The sequence below is a fragment of the Haplochromis burtoni genome, unplaced genomic scaffold (genome assembly GCF_018398535.1).
Source record: "Haplochromis burtoni strain Fernald_Lab_line unplaced genomic scaffold, NCSU_Asbu1 Contig_546, whole genome shotgun sequence".
NCBI classification, from domain to species: Eukaryota; Metazoa; Chordata; class Actinopteri; order Cichliformes; family Cichlidae; genus Haplochromis; species Haplochromis burtoni.
In genome coordinates, this window is record NW_024582907.1 from 246,113 (window position 1) to 265,183 (window position 19,071).

General features: G+C 39.3%; 2 protein-coding genes across 2 annotated transcripts in view; both read right to left on the minus strand.

Moving 5' to 3' along the window:
- Window positions 1–1,430, minus strand: part of tnk2b (tyrosine kinase, non-receptor, 2b) — a 44,706-nt gene extending 43,276 nt beyond the window's left edge. Inside the window, exon 1 of the mRNA XM_042214300.1 lies at window positions 1,200–1,430. The gene's annotated coding sequence lies outside the window, so the exon portion shown is untranslated. The remainder of the gene's footprint in view (window positions 1–1,199) is intronic.
- Window positions 1,431–14,288: 12,858 nt separating this feature from the next.
- The window catches only part of LOC102290396 (transferrin receptor 1a), a 12,992-nt gene continuing 8,209 nt past the window's right edge, over window positions 14,289–19,071 (minus strand). Inside the window, exons 16-18 of the mRNA XM_042214304.1 lie at window positions 18,875–19,071; window positions 16,949–17,107; window positions 14,289–16,506 (exon numbers count right to left, since the gene is read on the minus strand). Coding sequence (XP_042070238.1) covers window positions 16,264–16,506; window positions 16,949–17,107; window positions 18,875–19,071 — 599 coding nt within the window. The 3' untranslated portion in view covers window positions 14,289–16,263. The remainder of the gene's footprint in view (window positions 16,507–16,948; window positions 17,108–18,874) is intronic.

Sequence of the window (19,071 nt, forward strand, 5' to 3'; positions counted from 1 at the left end):
ACATTTTACTATGTAAAGGAAACCTAAGGCAGGTGATGGTTTGTTACACAGAAACATCTGGAACACGACAAAAAGATCCGTTGTGGAATCTTTTTTTCCTTGTAGGTGATGGTATCTATTTACTGTCACACTAAAACACATCCTAAGCTGCCACCGGCTGGTCCAAACTGACCAGTAGGCCTGGCCAGACGGATTCTTTCATGACATGAACTCGCAAATCTCAGCAGAACCCAAGTGACTCGCAAAATAAGGCACCAAGTGGAGTTTTAGACAAGGAAATGTGATGTTTTCAATCAGTTTTACAATCAGAATTCATCTTCTCTCCTTATCCATGAACAGGACTCGAAACAGTGCAGTGCTGTTCTACACGCACGAGCCAAGAACACTCCAGTCCCGAATCAAGAGAGTGTGAATGCACACGTGTCATCTTAATTGTGCATACAGTCTGCATTGCTTATAGTCTGCCTCTGATAAAGAAACACCAAACCTGACAGCAACATCCAGTTGTTTGGCTTGTTTTCATTAAAGCAAAGAACAACTCAACCATAAGCAGTATTACTCTTTCTGCTGAGTTCTGCAGACACCTGCTTGGGAGTGTCTGGCAGGCATCCTGTGCGTGGGTCTGTGTTTGTGGCAGTGGAATACAAGGGTTTCTATTAAAGCCACCAGTGTGACTCTCACTTCCTCCTAACTCTACCTCATCAGCTAAGAATTCTTATTCAGTGGCTGCGACCAGAAAAACAAACTAAGCTGGGACGTGACCGATCCCTTTTGGTTACACAAACAAAAGCATTATGAAACAGGAAATGGTCAGCCACATCTATCTTCAACTAAAACACACACACACACACACACACACACACACACACACACACACACTTAAAATCAACATTATGACCACTGATGACATTATCTGAGGAATTTGATCCTTTTCAAAAGGTGAATAGGTGACTAGACCTCCATGAGTTGGTGACCAAAGCAGAGTCAATGTTTGACATGACCTCATGTTTGCATAGTGAGCACATACACACAGACACAGCGTGTCAAAAAGACACAAACATGTGAAGTGTTGAAGCAATGTACACTATGATGAAAACTAGGCATAAAAACAGTCACACCCAAATGCAATGGGCACTGCAATAGTGCTATAGTCTAAGATACTGGAGGTACGAGCAAATACGTGCACTGAAGTTTCTTACCTGCACTATTTGACCCACAGAAACACTGTTTTCTTTCCAGTGTTGGCTCTGTCGTTGTAGATCCTTCTCTCAAGTTGACGAAAGAAGGTCAAACGCATACAGACGAGGGCCCCAATCCATTGAGGTGAGATTATGCTGAGCTACAACTCTGTGGCACTGCAGGGTTAGTGCGTCCCTACATGATTTCATCTCCATCCATTGACGAAACCAGACCTTGGCGTTTTTTCCTTGCTGAAGGTTACAAAAAATATATAATATATATATATATATATATATATATTTTTAATGTTTATACACAAACAAAAAAAGGGATATGTTTTAACAAGTTTTGACTTCATTAAGCATTACAAAGAGTCTGAATGTTGCTTCAATGCAGATGTGCTGTATTTGCATGAAATCTTACAAGCACTAGCACCGTGGATGTTTGTGTACTCTCAGAGCTCCCTAATGTAGCGATGCCAGAAAGAGTTGTTAGCTGAGTTGTGAAAACTCAGGAAATTACTTAATTACTTACTTAAAAATTTCTAGGTATACGACATGAAACAAAGGTTCTTTCATAAGTAACAAATAATTTATTTCAGGACGAGTTCGTTTTTGCATCATTACGCTGCCCTGTGTCCAGTCTAGAGCTGGTTCCACGGTTCTTCTTTTGGCTGCTCCCTTTAGTGGTCGTCACAGCGGATCATCTGGCTCCATCTCACCCTACTCCTAGTACTCTCCAGGCAGCTCCATATTTAACATCCTTTGGCCAATATCCCCTGTCCCTCCTCTGCACATGTCCAAACCATCTCAGCCTTAACTGTTTAACTTTGTCTCCAACCTAAGCCGTCCCTCTGACGTGGTCACTTCTGATCTTTCCACACATTTCTACCTTCCAAGGATCCAAACCTTGACACCAGCATCAACCTAGCTCTCTCTCTAGCTCACTCTCTCTCTCTCCACTGTAATTCATCACTATAGCTATCACGAGGAATTATATGTGGGCCAAGATTTTACATTTGTGGGTAATAATAAACCTTTACATTAGGAATTTTCCTTCCCAGGAGCATTATGTTTTAATTTTGAAGACATAATACTTAATGACAACTTTGTGGTTGACTTGATTTATGTAATGGCAAATTTAAAACACATTTATTACCACTCAGCACAAACTTTAAGAAAATGAAAGCCTATTTCACTGAAAATGAAACATCTTCTAAGGTGAAGCTGAAGTCAAACTCTTTCCAACAAATCCACCCACACACATACATGACCAAACAGAGTGCTGGCACCAACCTGAACTGAGTTAACATTCCCTGATTGCAAAACACTGCACGCGGTCAGACGAATTAGATTTTTTTTTAATGACTCTGCAAAAATACTAATGAGCACAATTCTGGATCTATCAGAAATGATTTAATGGAACTCCAAAACAGAAGCACGAGCTTCTTCCCCGCTGAATCAATACCTAGAGCAGTCTACTACCGGAAGCAACTTCCAATGTTGGATATGACTTGGCATTTTTCCAGACCAGGTCTGGGGGCTGGGGTAGGAATGCCAGAGGGGCCCTCTGCAGGAGAAGGCAGCATGAATGAATAAAATGCGATTCACACAGACACATGAGGACACAGTCCACCCACCACCTAGTAAAGTAGCTGACTGGAGCCTACAGTGTCAGAGGAGGAACACCAGGCTATTCTTTTTGCCTGCATGCGCCCGACAAACAACTCCTTTGTCTCTGAGAAAACAGACCCCGTATGTAACTGTGGACACTGCAACAGAAAAGTAACACACACTAACCACATACAAGCTCATAGGCGTGAATTGTAAACAAATACGCACACTCAACAGTCTGGCAGCTTTTAAGTGATAAATAGCCACGGGAAGGTCAATTATTTATCTTTGGTGTCAGGGGCTTGAAACAGTTAGCCACTCATTTTTCTATTGACAAAAAAAAATTGTAAAGTGCCAGAGGGCAACATCGCACCATCCCAGGGGACTTTACATTTTTGTTACGCAATAGGGAGAAGCTAGTTTATGGCTGTGGCCCTCACCCTGGCATATAAAGTCACACAACCACCACCCAGTCTCTAGAGGGTGCGGGAATGGCCAGAAATAAACTGCGCACACACAGCCGAGCACAGAGGCCACTTATAACATCACAAATGCACAAGAGCAGCAGTTCTTGTGCCTAACTGAGGTGAGAGGACCAACTACGGAAGCTTCTAGTATAAACAAAAGAGGTTTTCTGTTCACTACTTAATGACAGTCAATTTAAGTTGATTTGAAGGTACAGTTAGAACTTTTTGAGATTATTCGAAAGAAAAACTAGATATTGTACCCATAAATATACTTTGTTTAGTGTGTAATTACATCTTTCAACAAATTGATGCATTGTTATGAACTTGGAATTAATCCATTAAAAATGCATAGGAGCGGGCGCTGGTTTGTGGAAGCCGCCATGTTGCACCACCATCTTGAATACACTGGTCCCTGCTGTACCAATAGCGTTTTATTTATGTATCTAGAGACTGGGTACATACGTAGTACGCCGTATAAAGAGCTAACAACAAGCCAGTTAAAAACAGCAGCAACTGGTTATAAGCTAACATTATACCAGCTAAGCTAATATCAGGCTTAAGTATCCTAAAAATCACATTTCTATTTTTTTGTCCTACAGCGGCCACCGTAACTAGGACAACACACTCTAATTAGGAGCAGTAAGAAAACAGAACTGAAGCTGAACTGTGATTTTTTACACACTGTACCTTCAAGTTACCAAAATAATGACTGCCTGAAACAGAAACCCTTGTAACTTTTACAGCTGACAGAAATTTGTCTTTTTAAAATCACTAGGTCAGATATTTTAACTTACATTGTAACCAAATACATGAAAAAGCAACACACTCAAATTAGCTGTTAGCAAATGTTAGCATGTCAACACAAAACTAGGACGTTACACAACAAAATCATTCCTGCTAGCCTGGACATTTTCCACAGTGATTTATTAGCACAGTGATGACAGCGTCTGGTTCAAAGTAGCTCTACTGCTAACCCTATTAAAATCTTCTTAGAAATGCTAGAATGGCTAAATACTCTTAATCATTTATAAAAATTTGACTTATGACCCGAGAACGATCACTCAAACATTCTGAGATAGTGACTAACTGGTGAGTTGAACATGTGATTGACCACAAGTTAAGGCAGCTATCATTTTTGGGTAGTGTTTTGAAAAAGGTTTATTTTTTATTTTATGTAATGGAAGTTAGCATTGTGGATGAAATTGTATATCAAGTTAATACTTCTGACTCCATTGAAACAAATCTTTTGATCCATTTAGGCACAAACAATTGTTCTACGAGCTTAGTTATAGTTAAGCACTAAATAGCAGAATGTAAAAGTAAGCAGAAAAAATGAGCTAAAATGTTGTCGTAGCACTTAACTTTAGTACATAAATCTTCCCATTTAATAACTCTGTGTTTTTACATAAGCTCATAATTAACTGGGATTCGACAGGCTGAATAGAAACGCTGCTTCTCCTGTCCTTTTAAAGCAGAGTCAGTGCTGATTCATGCTTTATACTGTCAACAGTAAAGCCTTTCTTTCATGCAGACTCCCCCGACTGATGAAGTCAAAATGTCACCACTCACCAAACAAGTGTTTTGAGCTGCATCATTTATACAGACTCTGACACACTGACAATAGAAGCCTTTAGTTTTTATATACACACAACCTAAAAATGTAATTATACTCCTGATACAAGCTTCATGTAAACTACATTAAAATGTAATTTAATTTAAATGAAATTAAGCTATTAATTTCATTAAGCTTCAGCAAAGCTCACACACTTGGACATATATACTCCCCTCTGGATAGAGATAAGCTGCAGTTGGGGGTCATGTGATACAACACGGGAGGGCAACACTTTCTCTGGCAGACAGTGAGGAAGAGGAAACACTATGAGGGGTTTGGAGTATTGAAACCATTCTATCTTTGCTATAGGAGACACTACAGGAAACCCAATACTCTCTATTGCTGTCACACGCACATACATATCTTTAGTGGGTTTTGGAACATATGGTATAGTAAATCAGTCTCCTCCCTATGAATAGAACTGATTAAAGCATGTTCATGTTTAATATTTCTGTTATTTATGGGCTGAATTAATAGTCAGTCATTTGGATTTTGATTTTCTTTTAGATTATAAAGACTTTTAAAATTTTTAAATAAATGGAATTTTTCCAAAGAGTCAGTGTTTACAGTGTTGACCCTTCTTCATAACCTGTGCAACTCTGGCATGCTGAATATCAGCTTCTGGGCCAAACCCTGATTGATAGCAATCATTTCCCTACAGCGCTCCAAGTTGATCACAAATTGTGGGCTTCTGGTTCTCCATCGACTTTTCAAGGACTGACCACAGATTCTCAATCAGATTAACATCTGAGGACTTTCCTGGCCATGAACCTAAAAATGTCAATTAACATTAATTAGATTCCGGGTCTTTTGACATAGCCCTCCACCATGTTGGAAAATGTGCAAATTGTCACCATACTGGTCCTGGATCGTCAAAGGTGTTTTCTGCGTGGTCAATTCTTAAAAAGCGGGTGGACAAGGAAAAGCTGATGTACTTCAAGTGCTGAAGCAGCAAAGTGTAGTGAAAGTGAAACACAATTTGTGCTACTGTCCAAACTTTTGCAGGACACTTACCAACTTAGACAACCACAGTGACTGCTACCTTTGCTGACTAACATCTTGTACATTGGCATTAGTACTTTGTTACTAACAAGCATAATAAAGAGCCCAAATTCAACTCACTTTCAACATCCCTCACACCTACCCCTGTCTAATGCTAACATTAATCTATTAGCAGTGGAGTACGTTACAGCACCAGGACAGTATATGAGAACCAGACTAACAACAAACTGCATACCCCATGATTACTGAAGAAAAAAAAAAACGCATTTCAGTTTTCTTGTGTTCCTCATTTCTGGCATATTAGACTAAGATGTGACGCACTTTTGCTACTAAATACTTTCACACCAATTCTGCTTTTTCTGTTTGCGATGATCGGTGTTACCCTTTAGCAGCAGTCACTATAAAAGTCATATGATTGAAAAAAGAAATGGAACAATTCAAATTCAACAAGCTTTGTTGTCTGTGAGCTGAGAAACTGCTGAACAATCAAGCTGACTTGAAACACCTCCCTGCAGAAAACTTCTGGCTCACTGCCTTCAGTATCTTATCCCCATCTGCCATTCTTAATTACCGACTCGGACATGCAGTCTAAACTACACCTTGCGCTACTCTGAGTCATCAAGTATTTACTGAGATTTTTTATTACTCATGCAGGAAGGTGGCACAACACCCATGTAGATTCCAACATCCTGTTAGGGAGCTGGCACTGAACACATTTGGCACCGTTCCTGCACTAACTGCTTGCTCGGCATCGAGCCAGTACTGACAACAGCTTCCTCTTAATCTGTTTTACCCATCCAGTCCTCCATAACCATGCCGTCTCTGAGCAGCGATGACCGATTCAATGCAAACATCATTAGTTTAAACACGTCGACAAGACCCCGTGTAGAGATTTCAGTCCAAGCAGTGAATTTGTTACGTCATTAAGCAGGCGTTTCTTTGACACATACACACAGATGTTCAGTGACAAAGCGTGGGACTGGATGCTGCCGAGATCAGTTACAGCTTAATTACGTCTACAATCGTTGCATAATTAAATATTAAACTAAATTTATTATTTTTTATACTTGAATGTCATCCTGGAACTAGCAATTAAGATAAACACTTACTTCTGACCTGGCAAATTAAAAGTTAAACAGGACCCATTATGCTTATTTTTAATTACATAGTTCTAGTCTTGAGGTCTATTACAGTACCTTTGCATGATTCATAGGGTTTGGAAAAAAAACATGCATATATCCATACAGCATAGTGTTTTATGTGGCGATATTGTATCATTACAGAGACACCAAATGTTGATATCAATATTTTTTTTTAAATAAATTACTCTGTGCATACTATGAACGCAAAGGCTCACCTCATGCTCAGATCCTTAAACAACATTAGCCAAACAACACTGGCCACACTTAGCGTGACAAAACGATCTCCTTATTCAGAGCAAGGTAATGACTCAGTCACACAAGTGAAAATAGGACAGCAACCCTTGGACTCTCAGAGAGATTATCAAAGGTTTGCAAATAATTGCCATCTAATTTATAAATGCAGACTAATGCCAACATCAACATGTTGGCATTAGTCTGAATGAGTCTTAAAGCACAACTTTAGGGGACTCGGATCAACAGTTGCCATCTGGTTGTATTCCAGTTATACTCCTATAGAACAGGAAGGTTGCTAAGTGTAATTGTAACTGTGAAATGTGAATTTCTGTCTATGTAGACACCAGCAAACGTGATTGTCGGCCAATTATCAAACTTAATTGCTTTATTATCAGAAACAGATTGCATGTAATTGCCAACTTGACTTAGTTCAATCAAAGACTGATCGCAGACCTATAGCAGACTTTGTCTTATGGCAACATTTATGGCAGGTTTCAGCGACAGTGTTGGTACGTTTCACGATCTCATTTTGCAACAAAGCATTATTTTATTAGATAAAATGGATATTGACAAAGTTCAACTTTGAGGACATAATTTGCAGTTGATAAGAGGTGATAAATTGCAATATATGTTATACTTAGCATATCATAAAATATCACAAATTGCAATAATATCGTATTGTGACAATATTGAACTATGGGGTGTGTAGTGTTTCCCACCACAATACATTTTCTTATACTTGATGTAGATGCAGCTCGTCAGCGCTTCCAAAGCCTGAAACTAGCCGTTTTGGCTCCTCTGCTGTTAAGCAACTATATTCTGATTAGCTACCCTGAAAAATAGTAACTTACAACATCCCATCAAATGCCCATATATAACCAAATATAAGTAAGTGTTGTTTATTTATAAAACACCTTTCACGAACAAGGGGTCACAAAATGCTGTGCACTAATTAGAGTAAGGAGAATTAAATGCGATAAAAATAATATAAAACAAGTTGACATACAGAATACATTAAAATCAGTTAGTACCAACAAAAAACGGATTAAACAAATAAGGTAAATGGCATCAAAACCTCACATTTGAGAGACCAGCCACGTTATCTTTAGTTCTTTCAATTTCTACACCCAGGCAGCTGTACAAATGTGTCCTGTCTGTTACTAGATCAGCCCCGAGGGAGAAGAGCATGACTGATTTTGTGTCAGTTAAAGGTATTCATGTCATATGACTGCCATCCACGTCCTACTAGTTTAGTAACTAACAGAACATCCTCAAAGTAATTAGATGAGAAACTTAACAAATAACAACACAACACGATACAAAAGCAAACTAAAAGGAAAAAAGTATTTAAGTTTATCAGCTGCTGAGAGCATGTGGATCTGCAAAGCACAAGGACTTTCTCATCAGCAGAGCATAAAACAATATTAACTTATGTGACAGCACGTACATATGTGACACCATAGAGTAAAAAGGTACACTCAGTGGGAGCCAGGGTTTGATAATATCTACTTCAAACAGTGTGTGATGCTACAGAGTTGCCTGCAAGTTTGAGCATGTTAAAAGTGAAAGCAGCTGTAGCCAAATTTAAGCCAGAGGAGTGAGGAGGTCAAGGTGCAGGCAGGAGATACGAGGAATCATAATCTTTTCTACGCAAATTATAGTGTTAAAGCATAACTGCTTTTTTTTAAACTCAGTTTTTGGAGTTAATGTGGTTTTGCTTCATGCAAATGTAACTGAATATGTTATAGTACGTGTACTGTAATCAACTGAACTTATAATTGCAAATAGCAACCACTGAGCAGTGCTATGGAAAATGTGCAAGCCATACTGCTAACACCAGTCATGGTGTATTAATGGAAAGGCTTTACAGAACTAGCTGGAGTTGGATTTTTATACCCAATCAGCTGTGCATCTCCTTCAGAAAAACCTCAACTTTCACATCATCACGAATCAAACAGGTGCTTTGTGCAGTAACAGACTCAGTGTGTTGTAAAGCTACACATATGCGGTCGGTAAAAAAAGAGAGCCCCAGCTTGTTGTATAATAATAATAATGTGTGAAGGCCACAGTTATACTGATCAAGCAACAGTTGTACCACAGGAAGTCTGACTGAAACTGCAAGGGTGACTCTAATCTTCTCCGTGTTGAACAAATGCATCTATGGTCTAAAAAAAGCAGTTTTCGCGCCATCGCCGCTCCTTTTGAGTCACCTTTATTCTGACTGGCTGCCTGCCGCAAACAAGATGTAGTCACAGCCAAAGCATCCAGGCCAGTCTGAAGTCTAGCTTCTTGGCTCACTGGAAACTGAACATTTTAATGTTTTTTTTTCTGATAAATTTTCATTTACCAGCGAATGAATGAAAATTTTAAAAGCAAAAAAAGAAACACCCTTCAACCATGTTATTAGTGGTTTGTCCACCAGAGGGCACTTTTCCCTGTTGGCAGCAGGTTTAGAACAAGAAGTTGAACCGTGCATAAACAAGTAATACGTGACAACAGGACAAGTTGATTTTTTTTACCTAAATTGTGTTACATTATTTCAGTAAGGACCAAATAACTATCCCTAACAAATTTTAGCAAAACTGTTTCATGTGTCTGAAAGAAAAAGAAAAATCCCCAGATATTGTTATCAGTCTTATGTATCACTCACATATCACCTGTGAGAAAATGAGAAAAACCATAAAAAGGTTAACGCGTTTTTAATAGTCAGATGTATATTAAATAAGAGTTCACACTCATGATTGATGTGATTTCCAATGACAACAATAACAGATGTCAAAACCTGACCTGGACTTTGTCAGCAGACAGAGGCTCATTTTGATTTTACTGTCAAACCATTAAAATCAATTGGCCACTTAAAAAAAAAAAAAAAAAAAATCACTTATGTGCAAATGCCTTGCATAATGCTAAGCATAAAGCTATAAACCCTCCTCACAGGCTACAAAGATAATGACAGCTATTACAGAAGAACGTGTGCGATGTGACAGGTGTGTGTGAGCAGTGCAGACATGAAGCCTACAGAGTGCATCTGCAGTGAAAGGACACATAATGGAGGTATCGCGTGTATGTGTTTTGTGGTATGCAGAGTCCGGGTCAGCTGAGGTTAGATTTACAGTGTAGAGGGTAGCGAGCTTTGTTCTGCTGCCCTCAGGCCTCCTATCCGACACCGGGGTTTGTCATGTGTGCACGCATGTGGGTGAGAGAAAGAAGCGGAAGACGGGAAGATAACGTACAGCAAGTGGGAACAAGAGCTGAGGCTGAGCTGCATAGTTTCACTCTGTGAAGTTCAATGCATTTTTTCTTTTTTACTCTTAAGGGTTGGTTTGATTGACGAGACGAGACAGGCCGTTTCAACATCCCATAATGAAACTGTTCTGTCTTGATGGGATGACAAGACAACCATCCGTATGGAAGGAGGTGGCACTGAATGATTTTAGGCAGGGGTGTCAAACCTAAGGCCCGGAGGCCAGAATTGGCCCGACAAAGAAGACACGAATCTGGCCCACTGGATAGCTTTCGGCAATGTGAAGGAGGGCATAAAATTGTAACTGTATTTTCATAGGTTTTACAGCTTTTCCTAAGATAAGGATAAAGACATCCCCGGTGACGTCCATATTACACCAAAGTAATTAAATAAATGATAAATAATGACAGAAGTGTTATTGTTTTTTCCACTATGTACCAGCGAAGGCACATACAGCCCACTTTGATCTTAAGTGGGCCAGACTAGTGAAACCCTCCTTTACCTCAGATATCTTAATATAGGAAAAAGAATTACAAGTTCAAACATGCATCTCACTTTTTCTACACATTTAATCCCCGAGTTTAAACGTGTAGAAAATAAGTACTGCTGTAATAAATCAAGGAAATGTGTCAGCACAGCTCCTCACACTGAAATCATAAGAAATAAATGTGCAAAATTCAAGAAAAAGTTCTGGCAGCTCTGTATACCTATTACTTCATTACTTTATTTTAGTAAGAATGGCTATGAGAGATGTATTTATCAGCAGGAAAAGTTATGAAAATACAGTTAAAAGTCAAAAATGTATGCTCTGCTGTTGAAATTGCACTTCTTTGTCTTATATTTAAATATCTCAGGGATTAAATGTGTAATCAAAGGTCTTTACACTGACTGAAAGGGGTGTGTCAGTGGTTCGGCCCACTTAAGATCAAAGTGGGCTGTATGTGACCATCAATGTAAAACGATTTAAGGACCTATGGATGTCATGAAAACACTAAATTATGGAACATCTTTTGGAAGAAAAAGTGTTCCACTTCTTGGGGGCATCAATGCCAATGTGCATCAAAGCTGAAACAACTTACTAAAGACACTTTATCACGGTTTTTCCCTTTCATTTGCCGCGCGCCTTATATACAAGCAAAGGGCTGGAGGATGTTTGCGGATCTTATTTAACTATTTGAATGCATTGGCTGAAATCCCTACACAGACTCCTCATTCTAGACTGTGTAATTATACATTTGCAGTGAGTGTAGGCATTGATATCATGTGCTGCGTGACTCCTTCACTGGTCAGGTGTGCTGTATTTATCCAAGTCAGAGCTTAAACAGAAATGTTTGTATCGCTGTGTAAGCAAGTTAAAGAGGCAGAAACAGGTCAAGTGCGCGTATAGAAACACACTACCTTTAAGAAAAATAGACATTTTATAGACACTTGACATCACCTTTTGCCTTTTTCATACTTCTATGTGACTTGCTTCAGTAAAGAGGACCTGTTAGGCTAACTAAGCACACCTGGGTGCCCTCCTCGCCTGAGCCTCTGCCCGGACCCTGAGACAGCTATCCGCATATAAAACTCACGTACATGTACAAGCTGGTCAGGTTGGCCCCCTCTGTGACCTGCGTTGTTGCAACTAAAGTGCTCCGGGCTTTCACAACAGAGACTCGGTGACAGCAGCTCTCACCTGCTGCCTCCTTCCCGCCACCAAGCCTATTTAACCGGCTCGCGTTGCATTTGAGGACCTGGACAAGTGGCCGTCTGACAACTAAGTACTTGAACTTTAACTGCGAAGCTAACATTTCCACAACTAAATGAAGACTGCAAGTAAAGTTTACTACTCTGTTAGTCACTTCTGTTTCATGAGTGCACCTACCTGTCAGTCTCGGTTCCTGTCACCTTACGCTCCTGTAGCCCTCTCTTTAATGTTACTATTATTTCATTGATTTGGCCTCCAAAAAACTTTCTACAAATGAAGAGGTGCTGGCATCCCCGAGAGCTCCTTCTCCTGTGGAGTGGATGAAGCTGATGAAAGTTTGCTGAATGCTTACACAGCAGCAGTATCCGAAATACTGCCCGGGTATGAATGCAGAGGCTGCTGGCGTCGGTTCTGCGCTGTCCTTGTACAACACAAAGATCTTCTATACGTTTACCGATGGATAACTCCATTAAAGAGCAGTCATTGTTTCATTTATCTGAATTTATGTGTATTTATGTATTTAATTTATTTGTATTTGCATAAGGAGGCATTTAAAATATATATTAAAATGAAAAAAACATGCAAAAATACGGAAGGCTTTATTAAAAATAAATAAGGTCCAATTAGTCAACTGATTGTCTCATTCATGATATTTTAATTATAGAACTGAGGAAATAGTCACCTTGCTTGCTCACTCATTAATTAGCTGATAAGTATCGCTTCATAACACAGTCATGCTTTACATTATTATGACATACAATTAAAAATGGCAGAGCCACTAAAGGCACAGTGAGGAGTGCCTGATCTATCTATCTATCTATCTATCTATCTATCTATCTATCTATCTATCTATCTATCTATCTATCTATCTATCTATCTATCTATCAAGTTATGTTTCAAGCGATCTGCCAGTCATTTCCCTTTTTTACTAAAGCACTACATAGTGTTTCATTTTTGTAGGTTGGTTTGTTTCACCGCAGGAATAAGTAGCGAAGTGAGACGTCTTTTATTTTCTCATATCTCTGTTGCGCATTCACTCTGTCAGCCCACTCTTAAAGAAATATTCTCCCATTTAGATTTTTCATGCTACCACCTTGCTGACAGTTGTCTCTGCAAACTGAAATGAAGCCTCTGTGGACGTGTTCAGATATTTCACTTACAGAGATTCCTACAAAGAACAACTGGGTGTATTTAAAGAGAACAACAGGGATAGGGAATGAGGTAGGACCTATAGCTCCTGTTCCCCTTGATTTTATACCCTGATACAATTAAAAGCTGCCCAAGTCATTAGAAGAATGCGCTATGATTTGGTGGTGGTGAACGCACTCTGTGAACTAACATAGATGATAGGTTTTTATGACAAATCAGCTCATTTATAACAAACAATCTTTTTCGGACGTACGTTATTCCGAAAGTCATTGAGAATAAAACGTTTAGGAGCCGCTGACGGTCCGATTTGAATTAAATTCACCTGCCTGAACACGCTGGAAAAAGCACAAATGCCAAATGATGCACTAACGATTTCTTTACTTTGTGTCCATCTTCCGGTCAAATTGTGTCACAGCAGCTTTTTGTGTTTACGGGATCATTTTGAAAAAGGACACTAAATGAATGGGCTTTAATACAGACAAAAAAGAAACGAAAAACTAATTAATCATTGACATGAATACTTATTAACTATTAAGTTGCATAAAGTCAGACTTTGCAAATTCACATTTAAATGGAACATATTCAGCCAATTTCCAGCTTTACTTTATCTGTCTACGCCATCGAGGATCTTTTACATGCTTCAGTTTAAAATATATAATTTTTCTATTTTAAAACTTTGTTTTTCGACTTCGGTCATTTAAATATTCCATAGGCTATAAATAAAATAGGCATTTTTTACATTGCACATTTGAGGTTCATTTTTATTTTAAATCATTTAACACACTTCAGTGGGCTACATACTTAGTGTTACTATCAGTCCAATACCAATAACAGTGTTGGTATCGATACTAGTGATATTTGGATGAGTCCACTCACCTCTACTACACCTCAATGTGAAAAATTAAGCAAAACTCAAATAGTTGTGTTTATTGAAGAAGAAAACTGTAAGGCCAAGAAAATGTGTTCACAGTTTATTTGTTTTTTTTAGCTGAATATTTTAACAATTTGCAAGCACAAAGGAATTTTACGTTTTTTTTCCAAGTTCACCAACTTTTGATTTTAACAGAAAACAAGAAAATTATCTGAACCTCTTTCAGCATACAGAAGCTCGGCTCTCCATTGGAGACATGAAACAAAAAAAAGGAACAAAGGAAATCTCAACAAATTCATCAAAAGGTAAAATGTAGTTTTATTCATTCAAACTAAATCCACAGTGTAGAGTGGTGATTAGTTATGGAAATAATACTGGACCACAATGCTGTGGCCATGGTAAGTGTTTGTAACACTCCTTTCTTTAAAGCCAAAATTCCTTCAATAGTAGAGCTTGAAGATGGAACAGATCAGCTGGGCCGGATGAAATGGGCTCTTAAACCTTACACCTTGAAACCATATATGTACCCAAATAAGTGCATTTTTTGTCGTAAAATCGTATCTTTGGTAGAATACAGTAGTCATTACTTCACGTGCCCTACTCCCCTACACTGTTGAGGCTAGTGGTCTCTTCCAATTTTAGCTAAAATTGCAGTACTTTAAGGTGAAACAAGCAGAAGCAGGTTTAACAAATGCAATAAAAAGAGAAGAGTGAGGTGCCACCTTTATTATTTTTTCAAACAAATCAGGATGAAACCACTGCAGTTAGCTTAAAGTTTTCCAGACAATATTGGACAAGAAGACATCCCAGCTAATCCAGACATTAGCAACAGCTGGTAATGATAGTGAATTTTTATGACCTGAAACGATGGTTCAGAAACTGTGCTTCTTTAGATGATCCATCACATGAAAAAGCTCTGGCCTCTGATTTTAATATCAGGTACTCTGGGATGCTTTTGCTAAAGTGATATTGTGATGGTTATTTTACATTTTTATTTCATCCAGCCAAAGGACTGATGTTCTCCATGGTATAGGACAAAGGATAAGCTTAAGCCAGAGGTATACATTGTCCGTCCATCCTTTCATAATCAATAATCGCTACTCCTCCTACAGTATTTGTCATTTTTTTAGCTAAATATGCACACAATGAGATCCTAATTAGTCCTTACCCAAAAAGGTCAAAGTCATAGTCACATTTGCTGTTTTCTGTGCTTGAAGACCAAAGTCAGGATAGTACTTAATCAGGGAGATGCTCTTTACCCTCGTGGCCCACACTGAGGCTATCCTCCAGAGACTGACGAGCATCCTCTAATCTTTGAGTAAGTAGTTTGGGCTCATTGTTAGCCAGAAAAAAGATGAACATCTGTGCCTCACCCCTCCCTCCATCACTATGAATATCTGCACCCGTGCAGTTAAAATAACTTTCCTGGGTTCTACCATCAACACTACCCTCTCACTTAATATGGAACTCAGTTGATGACTCAGGAAGGTAAACACTATCGTGGCCTTATTGTCCTGCAGGGTGTGTAAAAATAAAGTGCTGACTGACCACACAAAGATCAAAGTGTAGCAGCCCTGTGTCAACAGCCCCTTACTGTATGGACGTGAAACCTGGATCACCTAAATGAGACGACTCAACTCGTTCAACACGCGGTGCCTCAGAAGCGTCTTTGGATTCAGATGGCAGGACCACTTTCCAACCACTGGCACACCAACCATCTGTGCTCAGTGGCTTGTAGCTATGATATTGGCATGACATGATGAGGGCCAAAGTATTGAAGATCGTGATATTTAAAATACCACAGGTTCAAATTCAAGATTTGTTTTTTTCTTTGTGCAAGTTTTTTTAAGCGGAAGGCTCACATATTTTCTATCATGACATATCATATATTGGTTTTATGGAAAATTTTAGAAAAAGGAAAATTAACACTGGAACAGATGTGATGACTTTGTGGAAATCCATTAAAAAACTGTCTGTTAATCACACCATCATACTGGCTGTCACACCGCCTGTTGTAATAAGAGGGCCAAGCCATGAACAAGGGAGGGCAAAGGACTTTTCTAGATTTCATTATCCAGAGACCAGATGTCCCCTGCTAGGGAGTTGGCACAGGCCTGAATGGTCCAGGTCGCCTGGGCAAGCTTGTTGCGGAACAGCTCGGCGTTGGCCTCTGGGCTGGCAGACTTCAGAGCGTCGAGGTGGTTGGTCAGGGCTTTGAGGGTGTGGGGGCCGGAGCCCAGCAGGATGTGGCGAAAGGGGCTGTCTATCGGAGAAACGTAGGGTGACAGGAAGTTCCTTTCCACCTATAGTAACAGGAGGAGGAACATGGAGGAGTTTGTTAAAAGTGTTCTGGGTCACCAGACTTTTCTGTCATATAAAAGGAGGCAATTAGCAGCTAAAAAGAAAACTACCTTGAATACTATTGCACTTTACAGTAGATAAAAAGTAATGCAGCAAAATAAAATATGACGTATTCCATTTTAAATATGACACAAAAGTAGCTAAACCACACTAAAATATATGAAATCCTTTGGCCAAAAGCTCAGATAGCAGCTTAGCTTTAGCTTCATTGTTGTCTCCACTTTATAAGCCAACACCTCATTAGCTGTGTTGATTCACCAGTTGAATTAATAATTATCAGTTCAAAAGAAGGAAATATTTACAATAACAGCAACAATTGCTAAGATATATCCATATTTTCCACAGAATTTCTCAGGAAGAATTACTGAGTGTTGGAAGCCTTACCGTCATGATGCGGTCATTGATCATGCGGCACATCTCCACGTTTTCCAGGTCGCTGTTTTGGATGTCAGCTGTCAATATGTTAGAGACACGGTTGTAGGAGCCAGAGGCCATGACCAACCACTGCCCAGTCAGGGTCTTGGGCAACAGCTGGGGCTGCAACTGGAAGCAGACAAATATGCAGGAGTGATTTAGTTTTCACAATAAACTCAATTTGGTAACTGGACGTGCAAGATCTGACCAGAGTCTGGGCAAAAGAGTAAGAGAGGTGACGTTACTCTACATCTCTCCAACTTGCTTTCAACTAGATAAATAGATTTCATTTAACTAAATATAACGTTTCCTTTTTATGTAGTTGTTAATGAGTCCTTAATTAATAAAATAAAAATGTAAGTTTCATGTAGTTTTTACTCTAATTAAGTCTTGGATTAATCGTTTACGCTTTGCCCGACTCTGCTCAGAGCCCAAAGCGAACTTAGCATATCCAGGCTAAGACTGAAGACTATAAGACTGAAAACAGCTGCAATATAAATAAAGTTTAGTCTATTTGAAGGCAGAAAGAAATGCCGGCAAAATGCCAACTGTGTGACTTAGACCTAATATCTCAACTCTTAATCTCTCAGACTCACTATCACATCTCTATCATCCAACCTTCCTTTATCTCAAAGGTTCTTGAAAGAGTAAAACAGCTAAGTGATCATCTCCAGAGGAATTGTTTATTTGAAGAGTTTCAGTCAGGTTTCAGAATTCACAGCACAGAAACAGCTTTAGTGAAGGGTACTAATGATCTTCTTATGCCCTCTGTTCTTGTCCTGCTAGACCTCAGTGCAGCGTTCAATACTGTTGACCATAATATTTTATTTCAGCCATTAGAGCATGCTGTAAGTGTGCTGCATTGATTTGAATCATATCCATCTAATACAGTACAATTTGTTCATGTAAATGGGAAGTCTTATTTCACACACCAAGGTTAATTATGGAGTTCCACAGGTTTCTGTGTTAAACCAATTCTGTTTACATAACACATGCTTACATAAGCCCTGCAACAGACTGTTGTCCTGGTCAAGGTATACTTCCCCATGGTAGCTGGGATATGCCATTAGGATAGATGGCTTAACTTGTCCTCCAGTAACACTGTGAGGAATCTTGAAGTCATTTTTGACCAGCAAATGTCCTGCAGTGTGTATATTGAACAAAATGCTTTCTTGCATTTGTGCAATATCTCTAAAATTAGAAACATCGTTCTCAAAGTAATGTTGATACTAGTTCATACATTTAGTACTTCTAGGTTGGACTACTGGAATTAAGCCTTCAGTTGATCCAAAATGCTGCAGCCAGAGTACTGACAGGGATTAGAAAGAGAAAGCATATTTCTGATCATGGTTATGCAAGAGGTTTCTATTGTTAAAAGGGAGTTCTTCCTTCCCACTGTCGCCAAGTGCTATCTAATAGGTGGTCGTCTAACTGTTGGGGTTTTCTCTGCATTATTGTAAGGTCTTTACCTTACAATATAAATTGCCTTGAGGCGACTGTTGTGATTTGACGCTATATAAATAAAAATGAAGAAGAAGTGAAACTTCTTTGTAATACAGAAACCTTTTAGTTACCTGGATAGGACGAATTCCAGCTTTGAAGTACAGGCCTGTAATCAGATAGTTGTTGTGTTTCTGGCATTCCAATTACATGTTGTCAACAGCGAAGGCTCAGAATGACCTCTGGTGGACCAACTATGTAACATCAACACTCATAACATGGTCGAAGTGTGTTTCTCTCTTCTCTGTTTCCTTTTTTAAAAACTTGTATTGGCATCATTGTATCAATGTCAATACTGATATATCAGCAATGGTCAAGTTGCTCCTGATTTCTGCAGCCCTGCTCTCAACAAGGTAAATACTATCTTCATTTACAAGGACACTGGTGAGCACTCACCCTCTGAACAGCCTTGACCCTTGCATTAATCTGAACCACGTGGCTGCGTATGAGCTGGTTGTACTTCTTCAGGTCCATCTGCAGCAGGTGGTCATGGACCAGCCTCAGCGCTATGTGACCTGCAAACTGGCCCGCTCTCACAGCCAGCTGAGGAACCTGGCTGGCTGTGACAGAGTTCAGGTTTTCTCGGGTGTCCA